Genomic DNA, 15,450 nt, shown 5'->3' with positions numbered 1-15,450 from the left:
TTACTTATTCATCTTGGCTCTGACACCCGTCACCTGGTGGAGAGTGCGTCGGCGACACTGCTTGCTCCCGTTAACGTTAGCTCTGGCGTCCGTGTTCGCTGCTACACGTTTAGCATTGAGGTGACACTTGAATCTTAAAAGTGAAACTTTAAATCCACCGGGCCAAGCAACGCGGTCTCATTCGTGTCATGCGTCACGTTAGCTGCTAACTGCCGCTAACCACCGAAACTTGTCACTCAACGCACCTGGAGGTGCACCGGTGTATTCAGTATGCTAGGAGCTGAAGGGAACGTTTCTCAGGTGCACTAGGAAAAGAAAGGTTCCGTGTTGTCTGGAGTGTAAAAACAAAGTACTATTAAAATGCGCATTATTTTTATGTAATTAATCAAACAAAATAAACGCGCCACAGCCCCAATCCCTCTGTACATATATCATGATTCTCCAAATCCTTTTTTCTCTTTCTTTTAGCGCAGATGGGTCTGTCATTTTTCAACTAGTTTAGTCTAAGACAGGGGTCACATTTATGGGCGTAGTTACAGTACTTTCAAGGTAATCTTCGAGAAAATAATTATAATGGCAAGTATTTCATATGAAACGTTTTAAGATCAGGAATAAAAGCCTCACTGAATGAATATTATTATGAAGCTAGTTCATAAGAGTTCTCCTAAAACCATCTGAGGTTCAGTCTGACTGAGAATAATAACACACTGTCTGTCCACAAGATGGCGTCATTGAACCACTGTGAAATTCACATTTAAGGAAATTATCCAAGGATGGGGTTACTATGCAGTACAAGGCTATAATAGTTTGGATTTTTCATTAGTTTTAGATTTTAGATTTCAAATAATTTTAATTAGTTTTTAGAGCCAGTTTGCTAGTTTTTATTTTTTGTAAATGCTTAGTTCTAGTTTACTTTTTATTAGTTTTTGATTTTTTTGTAATATGGAGTATTTGCTACACAATTCAAAAAGGTGATAATAATTATTGTGTCATAAAAACCCAGGAAAAGATGTCAATTTAAAAATGCATTAGGACAGATAATGACCAATCATCCCTGAATCAAATGTAACAGTATACAAGAAATGGTGCATCGTACTGCTGAGGTTGGATATAGATAGTGTGCAGTCAGGTAAAAAATAAAGCCAACAGACTAAAGACACACATAAACACAACAACATAAATAACAATAATATATAACCCTCATGAGACACATCACATTGTTTATGAGCCAGGAGTTTCAGGAGCTCAATTTCGGGAAAAACATGAGCAAAATTTAACAATAAACCCAATAAATGACTAAAGGTTTGATTCACTTAGATGAACCAACTCAACCCAATTAACTACATAATGAATGTTCTTGCAAAACATAATGAACTTGCAGAGCCTTGTGTCCCACATTGGAAACAAAAACAAATTAAAACATTTTATTGTGTATGAATGAAAATTATGTCTCAAACACAACCTTTCAAAATTGCCAGAGGAGAAAAAATAAACACATGAACCCAAAAGAATTATATATGAAATAAATTTAGAAAGACAAAAACTAAGCGCATTTTCGCTCCAATACTACTTTTATAAATACACAATTCAGTTTCAATTAGTTATGTTTTTTTGTTTGTTTTTTAACTCAAGTTTTTATTAAACAAATATTAGTTTTCATTATTTCGTTAGTTTTGGCAGACTATAAAAACTATACTTGCTGTAAGAAGTGACTGTGCATGTGCCCGCACACATCAAAGTTCAATGTCTTTGTCTATTTACCATTATGCTCGTGTGTTGTAAGTGTTCACATACCTGAGGCCAGTTATCCGACACCATAAATAAACCTCAAGCTTATGTTGGCTAAATATTTAGTTTCACATTCAACGTTTGTCTTGATGCTGAACATTGTCTGGTTCGCAGCAAAATAGACAGTGGATGCTTCATAGCGAAGAGGCATTTAGTTGTGTATAGAGGGATATTTTTATATGCCATTTTTTAGAGGCAAAAAATAAGCTTGGATCTTATCAGGTGAGCCTTTAGTTCAGTGAATAAAATCTGTTTTTGCCATGTGGTCCATGCTGCTAAGAGTATACCTTAACAAGCACTTTAATATTCAACCTCCTTCTAGTAAATCAGTTTGTTCTGCTTTCTGTTTTCAGAATTTTGGGATATTTTCCATAAATAAGCACATAAATGAAAATCTGCCCCACGGAACAACCATGGACCATGGGGAACAATCAATTTAACACCATTACTCACAGAGACATGCACTTCCTGACCCCCACTCTGACCTACAGACGTACAATGGAGATAATTGTGACACATAACTCTGTGTATGTTTGTGTGTGTGTGAGCCACTAAATGCCCTCGGGCCTCAGTGTGTTGTCTGACTGACCCAGTTCACATTGACATTTTAAAGCATTAAACTGACATTTGCTTCCTCGGATCAGATGCTTTACTCTGATTTACTCTGATCCAGCAGCAGATCAGAGTAAATCTCAGCATTTCAGGGGAATCTCAAATTTCACTTGCCGATTCTGTTCATTTTTGCCAAATCAAAAGTCATCTCACAATCTCTTTCTCACCCAATAAATATCCCAAATATGTTCGACACTTAGTTTTTCTTTTGGACTTTTAGGGCTCGTTTAAACGAGGATAGTGCCGGGGACTTGGTCCATTTGGGCACCACAATGCCAAAAAATGTCCCAACTTAATTTGGTTTGGGTCACTTTCACACTGCACTTTTGTAAGTGGACCAAACCGCCTGGACAATGTCACACAGTTTACAACAGCTGCGTGTTTGGGCCGGTGTTGCCTGACATGAAGAAAAAAGAAGAAAGTTCATCAAGCATTTGTATTTGCCACTGTAAGCGAACTGCACCAGGGTTCACTTGCCAGCAAATCGAGGCCTATGTTTTCAGGCGGACGACGCAGAGTATCTGAGGAAAATAAAATAACTCTAGTCCGTTTAAAGTGGACCAAACAGTTCTGGTGTAAAAGCATCCTTAAGCACCCTTCAGGGGCCACAGACGCCGCACTCTAATCTCAAGTGGGCTGGAGACGCAAAAAATAATAGCACCTAATAACCTAAAAACAACAAGTTCTGAAATTGGTTCTCTTTGTTTTACATTTAATTAAGCATCTTTTTTTTTACCAAACACATGACAAACAACTGGAAATAAGATGGAAAAATAAGCGCAATTTCAACATTATTATGCCTAAATTTACCATTTACACATGTGCATGACAATTTACAGATCACAGTCGATCGAAGTCATCCTTCGGGCTGGATCGGTATATTTGACACCCCTGTCTTTATGATAAACAGTGCCCCGTGTTCATGTGGTTAGTTTCACCTGAGTCGAGGCGTGAAGAAAGGTCGTTAGGGTCACGTGAGAGACACGTCCTGTTATTGTGCGAGTGTTGGAGTTCACCTTTGTTGTTCTGCGTGTGATTGTGGGTCCTTTTTGGAAGAGAGCTGCAGGACAGACAGAACTGTAGGTGGAAATGGAACATGTTCCCTCCACTCAGGCATCCCTGGCCACAAACACTTTGCTGCTATTCTTTGGTCCTGCAGATGACACAAAAAACATCTTCAGCACTGTGTCCTCTCAGTTTTTTTTGCGATGAGAACAAACACCTGTCATCACACCCTGTCCCCTTTCATCACAGCACATCCAGTTCAGTCTGGGTGAAATTATGTGAGTCAGTCGCTTTTCAGTTCACTGCATCATGAAAGAGCCAGTATAATATTCCCAAACCCTTTTGTTTAGTTGTTGCATGTGTCCTCTGTGGTTTTCACTCACTCATTTATTCAGCGTGTGCAGTGCCTGGTGGCTGCATCTCACGCACCTCTGTTTGTCTTACATACAATAAAAGCCTGAATGGATTCATGGAAGTGCTTTTGCTCCAAAACTGGCACTGAAAGTGCTGTTTTTTTGTTGTCTGTGTCAAATTTGGCAGATATAGATATTGAAACAGTCTATTCTGGTGTGAACCAACATGCTGCTCTTTTTGAGGGCAGCATGTTGTCTGATAACATGCTGAAATTAATAATAATCACGTGTCCAGTGTGGCTCATAAATGATCATTTGCATCCTATTTAGCGCCACCTCCCACTGCATGCGTTTGCTTAGTTTTATAATCTTGTTAAATTAGTCCTTTATTTGTTTTTAAGGTTGCACCAATGTTTGCATTCCACTTTCATTGCTTCGTACAATCACAATAACATATATATTCTATTCTATTCTATTCAATATCACATTTTTACAGGCCGTTATTTTCGTTCTTGCCGTTTCCTCTCATTGTATTTTGGAAACTTTGGCAACCACGCTCTCCGGTGTTTTGAATTATGATTTGGGGTAACAGTTTTAAGTGCGAAAGGTTGCTGTGCTACACATGTTTTCGTACGTCCCATTTTATTTTCAGGCAACAACACATTAATGAGAACTTATTGTATTCAGTTTCTGTTGACAGATCCTCCCTAAATCCTACTCATTGCATCTATAAAAAAAAAAACCTTCATTCTTCTTAACATCCATTTGTATAGCCCCTCCCTCTCCCTCTTCTCTCCTCTCCTCTATGGAAGCCAGTTTTTCTGAATGAGCACACTGGTCCACCGTGTGTCCTCTGATGACGCCATGCTTTCCCCACCCACGTGAGCTCTCTCTAACCCCTCCCTTCTCTTTTCATTCAGCTGCGGTTTTCCTGAATGAGCACTGAAACCATTCCATGACCTCACCATTGGCTTGGTTGTGCTCCCCCCCCTCAAAAAAAAAATAAAAGAAAGATGATGTAAGATGGTGGCAGTGCTGCTGTAGCTGATGATGATGGAAAGGCGGTGTGGGATGCAGCAGTGGTCGTAAACCTCCGCAGTTTCCATATCATATCGAAGCCAGAAACATCCGGTCTTGTGCACAAGACTGTGCGTGTGCTCACACACATACTGTACCCTGCCGTCCCTGCACTTCAGGATTAAAACACTTAATCTGCACGGCAACAGCCCCCATGCTCTGTAATGCTGAGCTGGTGGGTTGGAGAAAGAGGATGGAGGGGGAAATAATAAATGAAGGGAAAGGGAAGTATGTAACATAAATATCCAGATAGGAAAGGTAAACATATACGTGGAGACAGAGAAGCCTAAAAAGATCCAGGGGCAGAGAGAGAGAGGGAAGGAGCGCGATGAGATTAAGAATGGCTGCATGTTCATTCATTCCCCCTTCATTCACATAGCCCCGGTGTGAGGCAGGGGGAGGGGCGACAGGAGGTGATGCCAGGTGAGGGAGGGTGAGGAATAGAAAAAGAGGTGAGAGGGAGAGAGAGAGAGAGAGAGAGAGAGAGCAACACAGCATGCTGCAGTACATCCTAGTTTCTTAGTGCTGCAGCAGCCTCCTTATACTAGCATGGGAACAAATGGTGATTGCGGCACAGGCTGATGTTATAAATGTGCTAAATGAATGCAAATCCACCTGTTTTGACCAGATGAACCAGAATTATTGTGTTTCCCCCTGCAACTAAAAGTACAGGCAGTTTATCAGGAACTCCCTGCAAGCAAAACATTTGTCTATGGGACAAAAGAAGAGGAGAGGAAAGGAGATACTACAACATCAAAGCCACAGGCGACACATACAAACTGTCTGCTTTATTTTGTGGTCACAGGAGACCCACTCAGTTTTAACATCTTGGTGTGAAAACTCATCCTTGACGCTGTCGTCTTGTGATCAGATCTCTCTGGACAAGTTGCTCGTACCATGTCTGAATGGGGTCATGCCTGCCTGCATGTGTGAGTGTGCCTTTACTGTGTGTGTGTGTCCTTAAACAGGACCCATTTAGAAACGTGCCATCACATGGGAGCACTTGACTGCGAGGTGGGGGGGACACAAGATGACCTCATTTTTCAAGGACGAATGTTTACATTTACTTATTTACACGTCAGTTTTTGCTGTTTAAACTCTCAGCAGAATGAACAGCTCTCAGGTCGCGTTGGGTTCTGTGGGCTATTCTCTGCAGCATCTCTCCCGTGTTTGTATTATTTAAAAGAGGCCGACTTCGTAAAAATGCGCCTCCCGCCTCCATCCTACTCCCCAAACATGGACATCCCTTCTGCGTCATCCTGCAGAGGCACCCAGACTTTCCTCATGGATTTTGTTGTTTCATTCAACCAAAAAAGAAAAAAATAAATAGCCTATATATGGGAGGAATGGATGATTCAGACCCCAACACCCCCTCCATCTCTCTCTCTCTCTCTCTCCCTGTAACACTTGCTTATTATGATGCATTTTGAAGGCTGTTGTCTTCCACTTCCTTTTCTCTTTTTGATCCAAGGCTTCCACCCATACCTTCTCTTCAGTCGCCTCCTCAATAACTATTCTTTGCCAGTCTTTTAATAGCCTCACTTGTGGTTTTGCACTCCTTCATAAAAACAAATCACACCGTCAAGTATGAGTCAATGCACGGATTGTTGGTAATTGTGTCCCCTGGACTACATGCTCAGATAATCATCAGGATTAGGCTAGGCTTGTTTACAACCATAAAACATTAAATTGCAATGAGTGGAATCGTGGATATTTATCAAATTGAGGTCTTGACATCACTGTTTGTGAAAAATGTGCCAAAAAAACAAAACAATAGTGAGGTAATATTACAGTAAAACCGTCTTATTTCAAATGTAACAATGGTAGTTTGGTATGAACATAGACTGCATCGCATATAAAAGCGGTTGCAAAACACACCGTCGTACCCGATATTTCTAATTTGACCGGAACCATGACACCGGAACTTCCCAGATGTCACAAATGTGTGACATAAATGTAAAAAAGTGTAAAATTCCTCGTCATCTATAAAAACAGCGCGATCCCATCTTTTCAGTTTTGCACATCTCCTGTCAAACTCAGTACAATCTAAAAGACACACCATACCCGCTTCTGCACTTTCATGACCTCTCATTAGAAATCACATATACAGGTGAATCTGCAGGCAGGCGGACGCTGTCGCTGATTCAGAAAAGCTTGCCAAAAGCAGGGGGGAAAAAAAAAACCCTGCAACAGTAACAGCTAAGAATAACACATCACACCTCCAGCAGCATCTCACACTCACCCCGAGCAGCGAGAGAAGAAAGAAAATGAGACACAGAGAGAGAGAGAGAGAGAGAGAGAGAGAGGGAATTAACTTTCCTCTCCGGCACACTCACACTGTACACTGATGTCTGCCTCTCTCATTTTACACTTCATGAGCCTCCAGTGTTAATGAGCTTTTTCTGTCACCTAATTTTTAATTATTTCCTTCTCCTTTGTTTCTATGTTGTTGTGCTCAACTTTCTCCTGAAGCCTGAGACTGAGATTTAAAAACAACAACAACAACAACAACAACAGCACGATGAGACGAAAGAATGACTTTGGATCATAGTCTTTTGACAAAATTCAACAAATCATGGATTCATCACGGATGTCAATACAATAACAAACTAAGCAACTCAGAAGGCTGATTGTGTGTGTGTGTGTGTGGTACATTATGGGGACTTGTCTTCCTAATGGGGACAAAAATAAGTCCCCATAACATAAATGATGACATTTTAACCCTTAACCTTTAAGCCTCAAAATGTCCTGCTTATTTTAACCGTAAAAGTAACAGAAAAATGTCCTCCGAATAAGGGATTTTTGACATTTTTTTTCCAGAATAACTTTGAATATCTGGCAGTAATTTACACTTTACTGCATGTTAAAATAGTGTATTAACAATTTATAATAAAGAGTAAATTGATTTTAGAGAATTTTTTTTTTTTTCGATTTTGCATGTTAAATCAGAATTTACAGTAAAACTTTTTGAGTCTTTTTAATGTGCAAAAAAAGGCCAAAAAATGGAAACTATGTACAGGCATTTTTCCAACTCTCTCCTCTCTGGCAAAGACACTGATTCGCAAGCTTCCTGCAAAAGCGCAAGTGAAATGACCATAATAACCACATTCTTGGCTTTCACGTGCAAATTCTCAGCTTTGAGAAATCGTGTTTTTTTTTCCCGATAGCACAAACTGATGAGGAAATGAATGTAAGTTAATGCAATGTCCTCTGAAGTGATGGAAACCAGACTGTGTGTGTGTGTGCGTGTGCGTGTCAAACTAATATTTGTCTGAGTATTTGCTTGTTAACTTGAGGCATTTGATAGTCAAACACTTCAGCTTCATTCCTTGGGGTTTTTAGTGGACCACAAACTTAAGGACACATCACGTGGTCCAAGTGGCGGTGTCCTGACACGACACGTGGGGTTTTGTGTCAGCTGGAGAATTCTCCAGCTGCTCTGAGCAGTAAGACAAGGAAATGATTTGAGGTGAGGCTCCGTCATAAGTGTGTTTTGGGAGGATCCGCTCAGGGAATAATGTGTGCTCTCGAACTTCCTGTTGTTTTATCCAAAAACAACATCCATCTCCTCTTTTACACAATTTGGCCATAAAAGACTGATTACTTTTGGTGCAGGATGGTCTCTGAAACCACCCGGCTGGCTCCATGCTACCACACATTAGGTGATATGAGGACAGTGGCAGGTCGAACCACGGCGAAGCCATGTGACACAACGAAGCAGCTGTGCAGCTGTCAAACCTGCTACTCTCACCTTACTCGACTTCTTTTTTCAACATCATGATATCTGTCGATTTAAATCCAAACACAGTGATCTCGCATGAAGAATTCATGCTGTCTGTTTGCCTCGAGCTGCGGGTTCAGGGTGAATGGCTCTAAATATGCAGTCATCACTTCATTAGATGACACGTAAGTGTAGAATTATAGATGAGCCTGACTGGGATTGTTGGTACGTGATGTGCTTAACTCATATCGTATACAGTATAGAATATTTTATCAACCTGGGGCTTGAAAAGTATAATGGCATCCAAGTAATTGTCTCGTTCAAGTGTCTTCACTTGTGCGACGTGTCTTCCAATGCTATTTCTCTCAGTGAAGCCTCACTACTATACTTATTTGGTGGCGTTTTTTAGTCATAGTGGATGTGGACATATAGTACATGGTGTGTGGTGACGTGGTGGTATCAGGGGGCAACTGAGTGTGACGTACTGTATGTCGCCCAGAAGGATCTGAAGTTCTGTTTTTGAAACCTCCAGAGTTGACACTGCCAAACTGGAAGTTCAGGGACGTCTATTAGATGATACCAACTATCAGTCTCATCTTCTACCGCTTTATCCTCCACATGAGGGTCACAGAGGGTGCTGGTGCCAGTCTCAGCTGACACAGGGCGATAGGCGGGGTACACCCTGGACAGATCGCCAGTCCATCACAGTTCCACTTTTTTTTTTTTGCTCAGAGTCGCCCCGTGGTGGCTTTTCATTATACGGATTGACTTCACTGAGTAAACTGGAAAACCGTCCACCTTTATACATTCTATAGGTGGCATTCATGGTCAAGGACTAAGGTGGGTGAAAATGAATCGCAACAATTAACGTTTTGAATGTGACAGCAATACCATATACTGTGTATATACTATCCAATCCAATCCAACTTTATTTGTTAAGCACTTTAAACAAACCACAATGGACCAAAATGCTGTACAGAATAAATAAAAGGCATAATAATAAAAGGTTCAAAATTAGATAAAACAGCTTAAAATAAATTAGAATCATAAAATACAATAAGAATTAGCAGCATACAATAAAAAAAAAACAATAAATTCTATTCAAATTAAAATATGTAAAATAAATAAAACCAAACGTCTCATGAAGTGTCAAAGGCCAAAGAGAAAAGGTGGGTTTTAAGAAGGGATTTAAAAACAGACAAGGACGAGGCCTGTCTTATGTGGAGGGGCAGAGCATTCCAAAGTTTTGGAGCTGCGACAGCGAAGGCACGATCCCCTCTGAGCTTCCGCTTGGTTTTAGGCACACTCAGGAGCAGCTGATCAGCTGACCTGAGAGAGCGAGCGGGTGAGTATGGATGTAGAAGCTCAGAGAGGTAGGGCGGGGCAAGACCATTCAGGGATTTAAAAACAAATAAAATCGTTTTAAAATCGATCCTGAAGTGTATGGGCAGCCAGTGGAGTGAAGCTAAAATGGGGGAAATGTGCTCAAATTTACGCGTGCCAGTTAAAAGACGTGCAGCAGCGTTTTGTACCATCTGAAGACGATAACTTAAGGGTCTTCAAAGTCAATAAATACTGTGCTTTTCCTTTCTTGAAAGCCAGTATTGTGACACTCACAGAACAGTACAGACTAAAGCCTCCCCATAATAGCATCATTGGCGGGTGCAACTTCTCCACTATGACTCATCCTCATTGAGCAACGCAAAGTCCTGGAGCTTTCAGAAGGTGTTTGCACAACACTACATTAAAATAATGGGGATCACAAGCATGTTATTACGGAAATGACTCACCTGACATGTTTACCGCAGAGTGTGCAGTGATTCAGTCTTTCCAATCTCCAACTTGCTGTTTTTCCATCAAAAAAAAAAAAATCTGATATGATTCATTGTTACAAAAGTGTGCAAAGATCACAGTCAAATTGTGGATCTCTCACACACACACACACATAGTAAAATCAAGTGAATGCAGAAGAACGCTGGGTGCTTCATCTGGACATTACTATCAGCAGACTGCCACTGTGGGTCACCACGACCAGCACCAAAATAATTCTCACACCCCAAATACTTACATACATGTATGTCATATAACACATTGTTTGTATGTACATGCTCTCATACAGGTGATCATTCACTAGAGTTGCTACCAGAAATGCTGAAACGAAGTTGCTCGTCGTCCTTACACTGCGAGTGTTTGTGTCATGTGGAAGACATTAGCTGTCATGCTATGCCAAGAGGAAAAAGAACCCAACAAAAATAAAACAAGAATTTGCAAGAATGAAAAGCAGACTTGAATTGGGAAATGAAAGGCAGAATAATACAATAACAGGAGAAACTCAGAAATCTCTGCAGCTCCGAAAACATTTCATTCAATCTCACGGGTTCTTTTTAGAAAGCAAATGCAAATATATGTATATGTATATATACTATACAGACTATATAGTATACTATATAGACTATACAGTATCTAGTCTTGATAACCAATCAAAACAATACAGTTCTCCCATTCACAGCCATCCATTCGCAGCACAGGACACTTCGCTGACTTCCATTCATTTGGACAGAATACACAAAGGGTCACCCATAACCTTGACCATTAGCAGCTTACAACCTACTCACAATTCAAATCTTAGCCCTAAATCTAAACAGTTGATTGGTTAATGAGGTTCTGCCTCATTCGGACCAGGTTTTGGTCTCCATAAGGACTAGTGGTCCTGACAAGATCTGTGTTTATACCAGAAAATGTCCTAAAGATAGATGGATAGATAGATGGATAGATAGATAGATAGATAGATAGATAGACAGATAGATAGATAGATGGATAGACAGATAGATAGACAGATAGATAGATAGATAGACAGATCGATCTACTGTCTTGCTGTCAGCAGAACTGAACAGTTGCTTCGTGCAGCCACATGGTGTCATGAGTTGAGTGGACAACATGTTGCATGTCGGCTTCATGCTTCAGTTTGATTCAGTTCTCACCTGTAAGTCATTCCAACGTCATTAATCTCTGACGGTTTGGTATTGATGTCTGTTTGGTGTTCAGTATTGTCGTCTTCATATTTCTACATATGTCACAGCATTTAGTGTCGCCAAATGTCAGAGTCAAAAAGAAACGTTGTTTTTAGTAAAACAAAGTACACAAATCAATACTATTAAATATATTAAGAAATGAAAACGTGCGATACGCAACATTCAACCTTAATAGCTGTTGCATTTGAGCACCACTGGAAAGACGAGCACTTTTAAACACTCCCCTGTTATAATTATGACATGTTTTCTAAAATATCCAAGTTCCAAACAACTTCACATATTGCAATAACGAATTGACTCCACTGTGTCAAGCTGCATGACAGTGGCAGAAAATACTGTGGTAGCAAAGTGTCCGGCTAAAGTCAACCAATCTACTTTTACTTGCAAAGAACAGCTCTTCTCTTTCTGGACGCAGGTTCTAATTATATATATATATAATAATAATAATTTCCATTAATAGTCTATTTTATGACGTTCATACAGGATATGTTAGTCATATCCACCATTACACCAGTCTATTACTCACCCTGCAATCACAGCCACTCTCTTCTTCTTCTTCCTCACTCACTTCTTGCTACAACAGAGCTGCCTCACACTGCTGCTGCTGCCACTTCAGCCTCCACACCTTTCTAGGTCAGAGTTTAGCAGGCTTAAAAATGAAAAATGTTCTTGTAAAGGGATTTCCTGTCTGCTTGGAGCATCTTCGGGGCAGAGCAAAGTATAAATGTGTGTTCCTTTGTTGCAATAATGATATATAACAGACTCTCAACATGGTGCAATATGTGCCAAAATGTTGTTTTTTTTTAACTGCAAAACTCAGCTAATTTCATTGGCTGTATCGTAGAGAAAGAAGTATTATTTCCTGGGTTTGTAGCAGAGAGCAGGAGGCACATCTGCAAAGTCACGCCTCTTTTCACAGCATCAATATTTTAGTCGCTCACAAGGCTTTGTTTCCGCTCAGCAGTGATGCCATGATGAGTCAGATGTTTGACTTATGCAGTCGTAGATCACTGTGCAAAGACTGGGGGAAGGTTTAAGCTAGAACTCGGTGAAAAGCATAGCTCTACAGTCATGTTCGAAAACCACATGATTAAACGTTTCAAAATATCTCATATTTCCATGAGCTTGAGTATGAAAAGTAATTACTCATTAAATGTACTTAAATACTGTAAGTTGATTTGAGAATTTAGAGAATTGTGACATTTATTCCCAATAGACACACGTCCATTCAATGTCACGATGAGTATTAATTCTAACAGTTGATTTTCTTTTCTTAATAAATCACTATATTGGCCTCTAATATGAATTCCTTGTCCATGATCACATCATGTCACAATCAGGACCAACACACTGCAGTTTGAATGTTGTTTGAAATATATAAAGTATATGATGACTCTTCTATACTATGATTACCAGCAGGAAATGTCTAGATTGATTTTTTTATGAGCAATTAAACGAATGAACTGTTGCACATATATTTTTTTTAATCAAACCTTCATTTCATTCATTCACTGCTTGCCCTGTGACGAGTCCCAAAAACATTCAAAGGTCACCGGGGCCGTCCCCAAGGTATATGAACCTGTAATCTGCTGCTTATCAGGTGTTTGTGTGATCCGGCCTCCACCCACCAAATCCACTGTGACCTTTTGAACTTCCTGTTGGGTTAGGTCAAACGTCTTTAGCAGGATACGCAGGAATTTTTACAGCGCGAAAGGTCTGCTGGGAATTCCACAAGTGGCCCACTTCAAATGAGGGCTGTTGTGTCTTGAAGGGTCAAGCATGTGACCTGCTGCCTCAGAGGTCGTGTAAATAAAGGTTTATGGCAGCCCGTGAGGAACAAAAATGTTAGCTTTTCAAAGCACAGTTCCTCAGATGAACTTTCCATTCTTTCGTTCTTCTGCTGAACTTGTTTTCTTCTTCGACAATGTGAGAAATGTCTGTGAAGCAATTGCGATTTTACTGATCTTCCTCTTCCTCTTGTTCTTCCTGTTGTTCTTCTTCTTCTTCTCACCAATGGACCGCTGCTGTATTACTTTTTTTATGCATTCATTCGTAGTACATGGGAAGCACATGGACTACACTACGTGCTTTGCTTTAGCGGGATTAGTGTCTGAACGGTCATGTGAGCTGTCGTGGTTAATGTGGACTTCCTCTCTGCGTCCCATGACATCCTTTGAGGGGAGAATACCCAGGCTGGGGAGGAAGAGGCAGAGGAGGAATTCAGCACACCACAAGCTCAACAGGGACACACGTGAAGATTATCATGAGGACAAACACAAAACAACCTCTCTTGTCAGCGCAGAGTGTGGGAAGACATCATCAAGCAGGGATCCATAGCATTGATGCTCATCAGGGTCAGGGTGTGAAGACTGCCTGTTCAATACCCTGTGATGGTGAACATCAGCATGTTAAAGGGATAGGTGTGTGGTTAGATGAGGTGCTGACACAAATGGCGCATTTCCACCGGCTCTACTCGCCTCGCCAGACTAAAATGAGCTTTGGGGGCTCAAGATTGAGTTGCAGCAGCTTTTCTCTCGCGCCCTGAAAGCCTTTACTTCATCAACACTCCTCTGTTCAGTGAGTAGTGAACCACCAACGAGTTTAAGTTTTCTCAGCTTCCTCATCGCTAATCACAGCGGAGACAATTTCAAACACTCCATTGTTGCCACAGCCGATCTGTCATGTCCCTGTGGATTATGCAACACACACACACACACACACACACACACCGCTGGTTCAGTCCACTCAACCTGGGGGATGTGGCGGCTCCTCATAGCTGGGTCTTGGCATTCTCCGGTTACTGAGTGTGCATGCGGACAGCTCCTTGTGTGTGTGTGTGTGTGTGTGTGTGTGTATCCCTTACACTTGCCCGGGCAGGCAGGAAGTTCCTGTTGACATGAATGAACTAGCCTTTCAATAATGCAGGAGGAGCTCAGGGGACCATTACCTCAGCAACTGTCCTGCTTAGGCTGGCCCTCAGGCTATATGTGTGTGTGTGAGAGAGAGAGTAAGGTCGGGGATATACTTGCTTTCAATTACCCACACTCATCACGCTGCCTCGTGTATCTCTCAGCCGTATTGTATGAGCAGATTTACAGAAATTAACGCAATGTGTCTACAAGACGCAATACTTGCCTTAACACTGGGGGCAGCACAGACAGACAGTATAGCCATTCATTAGCCTAGTCATCAACCAGCGCGTTATCAGCGCATGCACAAACTGAACTTCCGCCCCTTCGGAAGGTGGAGTATAAGCCCCGTTCAGCAAATAGAACAAACATTTCGACAGCAGTAAAGGATAGTCATCCTTGACCTGGTGACCCTCGAACCGGCTGACACCACGTACTGTTCAGCTGGGAACTAGACGTGTCCGAGGGAGCTTCAGCATCGTTGTCTTCTTCTTTGGTAGGACTGCGTCCCATTCCCCGCGTCCAGACTTGTGCCGCCAACCGTTGGTGAAGTGGGATACTACAGGACCCTGGCGCGAGGGTATACCAGGGTATACCCGCTCACTCACTTTCCCTGATAATACTCTATATTAGAGTGTAATTTTAATTTTATCTTTTTACTTTTTATCTTTTGGTAATTTTGTCTTACTATTGTATTGTATTGTATTTTTATTTTATCTTATTTTTATTTTTATTCCTATTTTTACTTTTATCCGATTCTCACCTTTCTTAACTGAGCTGTTGTGAATGTGTGTTTCCCCCCTGGGGGAGGAATAAAGTCATTCAATTCAATTCAATTCAAGTCCACAATACGCAACGCGCATGCGCCGTATACTAGGGCCTTAACATATAATGAACAATGGAGCTGCAAATGCAAATTCAACTTTTGTGTAGTGGTCTAAGCATAAAACTTT

The 15,450-nt window shown here is 41.0% G+C and overlaps 2 protein-coding genes across 2 annotated transcripts in view; both read right to left on the bottom strand.

Annotated features, from left to right (window-relative positions):
• The window catches only part of LOC122775766 (transmembrane protein 263-A-like), a 34,195-nt gene extending 33,949 nt beyond the window's left edge, over window positions 1–246 (bottom strand). The window contains exon 1 of the mRNA XM_044035911.1: window positions 5–246. Within this exon, the coding sequence (XP_043891846.1) occupies window positions 5–12 (8 nt within the window). The 5' untranslated portion in view covers window positions 13–246. The remainder of the gene's footprint in view (window positions 1–4) is intronic.
• A 2,860-nt stretch (window positions 247–3,106) lies between these two features.
• poc1b (POC1 centriolar protein B) overlaps window positions 3,107–15,450 on the bottom strand; it is a 110,650-nt gene continuing 98,306 nt past the window's right edge. The window contains exons 11-12 of the mRNA XM_044035715.1: window positions 3,417–3,553; window positions 3,107–3,338 (exon numbers count right to left, since the gene is read on the bottom strand). Coding sequence (XP_043891650.1) covers window positions 3,335–3,338; window positions 3,417–3,553 — 141 coding nt within the window. The 3' untranslated portion in view covers window positions 3,107–3,334. The remainder of the gene's footprint in view (window positions 3,339–3,416; window positions 3,554–15,450) is intronic.

Source organism: Solea senegalensis, linkage group LG10 (genome assembly GCF_019176455.1).
Source record: "Solea senegalensis isolate Sse05_10M linkage group LG10, IFAPA_SoseM_1, whole genome shotgun sequence".
Lineage (NCBI taxonomy): Eukaryota > Metazoa > Chordata > Actinopteri > Pleuronectiformes > Soleidae > Solea > Solea senegalensis.
The sequence above is the reverse complement of the archived record's forward strand: the minus strand, read 5'-3'. Positions and strand labels throughout refer to the sequence as shown.